Here is a 7,301-nt window from a genome sequence, read left to right as displayed (position 1 = left end):
TAGGGGTGGAGCGCAGCGAGCGATCCTTCGACCCTGATTAGTGGAGATGCTAAGAAGCCATTCAGATCTTAAGAGCGCAGCACAGGCCTCAACGCACTGCCTGTAATCTGTGTGTCCTCGCTGCCGTTGGGTATTAGCTCTCCAAAAGCACGGCTTAAGCTCAGGAGTTTTAAGAACAAACAAACTGATTTTCACCATAACCTGACAGCCCCCTAGACCACCAGCGACATGAGAGCCGTCCATTCCTTCCTCCTGTTAGGCCTGGGCATCGTCCTCCTTGCAACTCAAAGTAAGTACTTCATTTTTTTACTTCTTTCCCACTACTTTAAAGAGTTTTCACTCCAATCTTCTCAGTTACAGCTTGTCTGGCTTCAGTCATTGACTAACCCTCATCAGCTTTTCAGTTCAGACTTTGAGACATTGAGACGTTTTCATCATTTCTTAAAATTTGCGTTCTCCAGAAGCGTCCTCTTGCCTGAGAGTATCTTGTTTAGCCATGAGAAAGGTGTTAAAGGACTAATGGCGAATATTAGGTGCAATTCAATCCCTTAAACAGATTGAGGGCTAAAAAGAGTTTGCAAGTCGCATGGCGTGATTTATATTAGATTGCTGGAGTTAAAAGAGAGTACTCTTTCTCTAAATAAATATACACATACACAGGCACTAAAAGATTTTTAATACTTCAAAATCTTTAAGTTACCAAAGAATAACATTACCAACACGCACTTACTGCATTGGATGTATGTGTGTGGGTTTTATTATTTTATTATTTAAATATTACTTAAATCAAACAAATTAAATTGCATATAAGAATTTGTTAGAAAGAATTTAATGTTAAAGTTGTAAAAAATATTACAGTACCTGCATGTGCTGTGAAGCAGGAGTTCATTACATGTAGAAAAAAAATTAAATGACATTAAACTGATATTGAATGGAAATTAAAGTAATCCAATACCATATACAATGAGTAATTTATGTAATACAATGTATATATATATATATATATATATATATATATATATATATATATATATATATATATATATATATATATATATATATATATATATAAAACAAACATCTCTCCCAACAAACTATTTATTAGCATTTAATAAAATATTCCCAACAAATTAAAAGCATGATTACACTACAACTTGAAATTGTCTGAATATATTTTGACAACTGACTGTTGATGTCTGAAATATAGCAACTGGAAATTGTAGATGTTTGCAAATAATACATAACTTTATGCCTGCATGTGGGTTTTTGTGTAGGGAATAAAATGACGGTGTCCATATGTGTGACATTTCTGAAGGACAATATATAACAGTTTTTGTGACTAATATGATGACTTACAGTGCTCAGCATAATTGAGTACACCCTATTTTGAAAATGAACTTTTGTATCCATTTCTCAGGGAATATAGGCGATGTATTTGGTGCATTTAAACAAAACAGATTTATAAAACAGATATATTTATTAAAATAATATTTTAGTCACCAAATATATGTAGAAATCGAAAGATTATACATTTAAATTCAAGCACAAAAATATAACCTACAACATTACAACTAAATTGTTCATTTTTTTTGCTTCTCTTGAATTTCCCTCTTTTAAATTTGTATTTAATATTTTTATATAACATTTAAATTTGGTGTACTGTTATTGTAAGTTATTTTGTAAGATAAGCTCCAGATTTGGCTTCAGTACTTACTAATCTAATGTATATACACAAATATAATATTGTTGAGCTTCCTATTATAAATATGAATGTAAAAGATAGATTTGTGAGGGGTGTACTTATATGCTGAGCACTGTATGCGTGTGTGTATATGCGGGTGTTTATTATTTAAATATTATTCATATCACACAAATTAAATTGAATAAAAGGAATAAAAAGGTAATTATTGAAAGCAATTACATTACTTGCATGTGCTGTGGAAACTTTTGAAAGCTGCAGCTCATTAAATGTAGAAATAAATGTCATTTTAAAGCTGACATTGAATGGACATTTAAGTAATTTGTAATATGATCACACTACAATTGAAACTGTCATACTTTGACAGCTGACTGTTGATGTCAGACATACAGCTGCTGAAGAATTGTAGATGTTTGCAAATGATACATAACTTTATTCTTTATGTCTACATGTTTTTTTGTTTGATGTAGGAAATAAGTAAGATGACAGCATTCATATACAGTTGAAGTCAGAATTGTTATCCCCCCTGTTTAATTTCCCCCCTATTTCTGTTTAACAGTGAGAAGATTTTTTTCAACACATTTCTAAACATATTAGTTTTAATAACTCATCTCTAATGACTGACTTATTTTATCTTTGCCATGATGACAGTAAATAATATTCCACTAGATATTTTTCAAGACACTTCTATACAGCTTAAAGTGACATTTAACAGCTTAGTTAGGTTAATTAGGTTAACTAGGCAGGTTAGGATAATTAGGCAAGTTATTTTATAACAATGGTTTGTTCTGTAGATTATCAAAAAAATTGCTTAAAGGGGCTAATAATTTTGACCTTAAAATGGTTATAAAATATAAACACTGCTTTTATTCTAGCCGAAATAAAAAAATAAGACTTTCTCCAGAAGAAAGAATATGATCAGACATACTGTGAAAATTTCCTTGCTTTGTTAAACATCATTTGGGAAATATTTAATAAAGAAAAAAAAAATTAAAAGGGGGGCTAATAATTCTGACTTCAACTGTATATATGTGAAAATGTCAGGACAATAAATGAAGGACAATAAATAACAGTTTTTGTGACATATGATGGGTGAGCCCAAATATAAGACAGTGTGTTTTATGCGTTCCTTAAATATAAAACTATTAAAATTTAATATATTTATGTTTTAACTTTAACATTGAATTGATTTCTGCGATTTATAGCTGCATTTTCAGCATCATTCAGAAATCTTATTTTTAATAACATCAATGTTAAAAAATAATTGCTGCTTAATATTTTGTGATGCATGTTTTATTTCATGAAAATGTCTTTGATCAGTTTTACATTATTTTAATCACATTAAACTGCATAAGTTTTGCAGCATTCGGTAAATAAATTCAGCGATCATTCTGGGAGTGAATCAAAACGTTTTAGATTAATGCTTAAAATAAAGTGACCTGAATGCTGGAGCTTCTCTTTAGAGGTTTAGCACATTTCAAACGCTCTGAATATCCTGTTAGTAAAGCACTTTGAGCTTGTTGTGTGAACTGAAGCTTTTGCTATCAAAGCGAGACGGAGACTCAGATGCAGCGAAGCAGCGAACAGTGTTAAGACACACATAACAGATACTTTTAAACGAAATGTCTGTTTTTGAAGGTGTTACAGTCCATCAACTTTATGTGTCTGATCTTGTTGGTTTAAGCTTCAAAACATGTTTGTTGAAAAAAAGGAAGAAGGAAAAAAAAGAGGACTGCACTTGAGAGGTGAGAGGCACATGAAAAAGGCCCGGCGTCAATGTACACTGCTGGGCATTTATAAAACTCTTAAAAACATTGACATGTTTCCTCTCTGCTGTGACTTCTGTTCACTTCCCTCGGGTCTGTTGAGCGATTGCAGAAAAAAAAGAAGAAAAAGAAGAACAAATCTTTATCATAAAAGATTTGTATAAAAGGTCAATGTTCTGTTTATAGATTGCACAGAGCAGTAAAGTTTAGATAAAAAAATATATAAAAACATAATGAAACAATGGGATATGTGCTGTCTTGAATTTCCCTTTTGATTTGTCTTGTTAAATTTAATTTGAAATGTTCTTATATTTTATGTACAGCATTATAAAATGGATTGTGTTTCCATACAAATGTATGAAATTTTATTTGTCTAATGTCTCAGACCTTTTCTATTATTTTGCATGTAAAAATGATTATTTAAGAATATAGATAATATTTTTTTAAGATGACTTTTTATTGGATTTTTTTATCAGAATTTAGATACTGTATTTAGATAATTGAGACATAAGAGATTAAATGATTTAAATTATTACATTATTAAAAAACAAATTATTGGAAGTAATGGAAAAATATGCTGGCATTACTTAGATATATATTTTATATGTAATAATCCAATAATACTTTTATCCTAAAAAGACATCCATCAGACTTTTTTGGACTTTAGATGTTTTTTTTTAAATGATTAATTCATTATAATACTATAATTAATTATAATTTTAAATATAATTTTATAAATATAAATTATAATTAATTATATTTATTATTTCTAGACACTTTTGGTAAAATATAAATGTTGCATTTATAATATATAAAATATCTATTAAATATTTCAATGATTAAAAGAATAATAACAGTGTAATAAAATATAAATAATTACATACTAATAGTAATAATTCAATAAAATTGATTAATTTGAATAATAAAATAATACAAAATAAAAAAAATTTATATTTACTATTCAACAATATTATATTTTTCCCAAATATGCTGACTGAGAAAAGTAATAAGTATTGATGGATCAGTGCATACACAATCAGCCTTTTTATTATCATGTGTGAATTTTACCATTGAGTTTGATTCCTCCTCTGTGTGTGTTTAGGTGAGGCGCTCCAGTGTTACACCTGCATGGGCTCAACAGATGAAGACTGTAATCGACAGGGTTCCAAAACTTGCCCCAGTTACTCAGACGCATGTGCTGTTGTTCGGGGACACGGCAGTAAGTCTAATGGCTTAGTCAACAGTTCATCTTCCTCCCGCAGTTCATCCATACTTACATAAATAGATGAGAGAAAACTAGACAAGGATTTTTTATTTTATTTTCTTGAATGTAGAAAATGACTCACAGACAGATGAATCTTCAGAAGAAAAAATAAATTATTAAAAAAATGAAAGGTTTTTTGAAAAGATGCATAATTATCAAAGAATGTGACATGATGTTTAGTTGACATATTCTGGTCAAATTTGATGCAATGTGTAAAGACACTTTAGATTATATTACAATATCAATTGTAATAACAGTTTTACAAGTCTTTTAAATATTTAACATTTGTAAACATATCTAGCACATAAAATGTAAACATTATACAGTACATTTAGCCAAGTCAAAGGTTTTTCCAGAGAAGATTTGGAAATCTCTTTTCATCACTCTTCACTATAAAATGGCTGTGATTTCAGTTGTAAAAAAGCATTAAAATGCTACAGTAAAAATTGTAACCTGCTTAGTGGTGCAGTAAATTTCCTTAATATATACGGTGAGTAACTGTAAATGAACTTTCTCAGAATTCCCTGCATGACACTTTACTTTTTATGTTATTAATGTTTTTTTTATCACTCATCAGTGATACAGTATACTTTGGAGTTTTATGCAGCATATAGTTTTGATAAATAATGTTTATTGCATTACTTTAGTGTCATGTGTGCTGTCACAATGTTGTTTAGTTGTGTGAATGACAAATGAGTATTTTCAATACAGTATATTAGAATTTTTCTCCCCAGCAGGCACATGTTAATGAGATGAGACATTAATATTAGGTGAGATTTAGGTTGTTAAATTCAATGTCTAGCCAGGGTCTAATGACAATGTGATTTTGACATCCTATAACAAGGTCAAATCATGTTGATATTTGGTTGATTTTAGGTTGTGTTGGAAAGTAACCAAAATCGATTGATGTCAAACACTGACATTTATTCGTCAGGTATGGCAACCAAAATCCAACGTCATAGTGGTAACCTCAAGCTGTATCATCATTAGATGTTGATATTTGGTTGATGTTAAGTTGGACGCTGGACATTGACATCGACCTGACGTTAGGTTCTGATGTCCACCCCATTTTTAACCCGATTTACAATATCAATCTGATGTCATGTTGATGTTCTGTATCTGCTGGGTCTGCTTGTGGAAAGTTGATTGATATGAGCATTGGGTCCTCATATGACTTTCTCATCGCCACATGCTTATGGTGTTAGTGCTTCAAAATGCTGGTGTATAACACTATAAATGAATAAAACATTGACATTTGTTTTACAGATTGTTCTGATAAAATTCTGGCAACTACTAGTTTGTTTTACAATAAATTGTATGGATTAAATTTTTTTTTTTTTACAGAAAATACTTCAAACAGACTTTATTTAAAGAATAAAGAGTTATATATATATATATAATCTGTCAAATTATGTATGAACAAATCCCTGTAAAACAAGTTTAAGTATATATACTTAATATATATGACACCATATATAAATAAAACCTATATAACCTTAAGAATAAAACTATAAACAGAGCTAAAGTGCTGCTAATGTTTAACAGTTCCTCCTGTATGCATGAGATGAAACTGGTGCAAACATTTTTAGAAGGTTTTTAAATCTCCTTGGATGTGGAAGATGAATCACAGAAGGATAAATCTTTAGAGGAATCATTAATGACTGTGTGCAAGTGTGTGTGTGTGTGTGTGAGTGTGAGTGTGTGTGTAAAGGGGTGGCGCAGGATCAGGTTGGTGTTTAAGGAAGACAGACTGCTCTGTCTGGCTCCAGCTTAGAAATAGCAGGAGGTCTGCAGCTTCCTTATGAGGATCAAGGCACATTAATATGTAATCATACGGCTCTTGTCTTCTTAGGTGGCGTAATGAAGTCGTGCTCATATAAATCCTTCTGCAGTCAGGCAAACAGCCAAGGCTACAGGGCTCCGGGTGTCAAAGTTCACTGCTGCTACTCTGATGACTGCAACGTGGCAGGACACGCCACCCGAATGGGCACCGGCTTCAGCTTCATTCTGAGCCTTCTGATGCTCGCCTGGCATCTGCTCTAATGTGAACCTTAGACGGACTGAGCTGGCTATTAATGTCCATGGCTGCTGTGGAACTTGAAGGAACAATATGCGATGAAAATCCATGTGATAAAAAATGAAACCGAATGTCAGCTGCCATGGGATTGTGCACGCAATAAATATAAGGTTGATAATGCATTCAAATTCAGAACTTCACATATGCAGATATTTCAGGAAGCAAATGTATTTATTTTTTGGTTTAGACCTTCTAGATATCTAAAACAAAAAAGCCAAAAGCCTTTGATCTTTCAGGCCAAATTAATCGAAATGAATGGGATGGTTTTCCCTTTAAAAAGTAAAAATTCTGGAGTTATTTATTCATTGCAGATTTGTTTAAGGGCTGTAAACTTAGCTTTTTTTAGACAACAAAATGAGGAATTAAAAAATAATAATAAAGTATGGTTAGTGTAGCAAAATCATGCACTCTTAAAAAATTCTGGGTTGTATTAAATCAACTCTGGGTCAAATATGGAAAGAGTCATCAGTTTGTTTAAAAAATAATCATTTAAAA

At 31.2% G+C, this 7,301-nt stretch overlaps 1 protein-coding gene across 1 annotated transcript; it reads left to right on the top strand.

Annotated features, from left to right (window-relative positions):
• Window positions 1-228: 228 nt before the first annotated feature.
• On the top strand, window positions 229-6,841 carry ly6pge (lymphocyte antigen 6 family member pge). Its single transcript, XM_056470340.1, has 3 exons — window positions 229-289; window positions 4,568-4,684; window positions 6,582-6,841. Exons 1-3 carry the CDS (start codon window positions 229-231, stop codon window positions 6,770-6,772), a joined length of 369 nt encoding a protein of 122 aa, XP_056326315.1. The 3' UTR covers window positions 6,773-6,841.
• Window positions 6,842-7,301: the final 460 nt, after the last annotated feature.

The sequence above is a fragment of the Danio aesculapii genome, chromosome 13 (assembly GCF_903798145.1).
Source record: "Danio aesculapii chromosome 13, fDanAes4.1, whole genome shotgun sequence".
In the NCBI taxonomy this organism is placed as follows: domain Eukaryota; kingdom Metazoa; phylum Chordata; class Actinopteri; order Cypriniformes; family Danionidae; genus Danio; species Danio aesculapii.
The sequence above is the reverse complement of the archived record's forward strand: the minus strand, read 5'-3'. Positions and strand labels throughout refer to the sequence as shown.

What these genes read in the sequence shown, in the direction of transcription:
- ly6pge (XM_056470340.1), top strand. Translation starts at nt 229, where the DNA reads ATGAGAGCCGTCCATTCCTTCCTCCTGTTAGGCCTGGGCATCGTCCTC. An exon ending in CGTCCTCCTTGCAACTCAAA is followed by an intron (nt 290 to 4,567) that starts GTAAGTACTTCA and finishes GTGTGTGTTTAG; the next exon opens with GTGAGGCGCTCCAGTGTTAC. An exon ending in TGTTGTTCGGGGACACGGCA is followed by an intron (nt 4,685 to 6,581) that starts GTAAGTCTAATG and finishes TTGTCTTCTTAG; the next exon opens with GTGGCGTAATGAAGTCGTGC.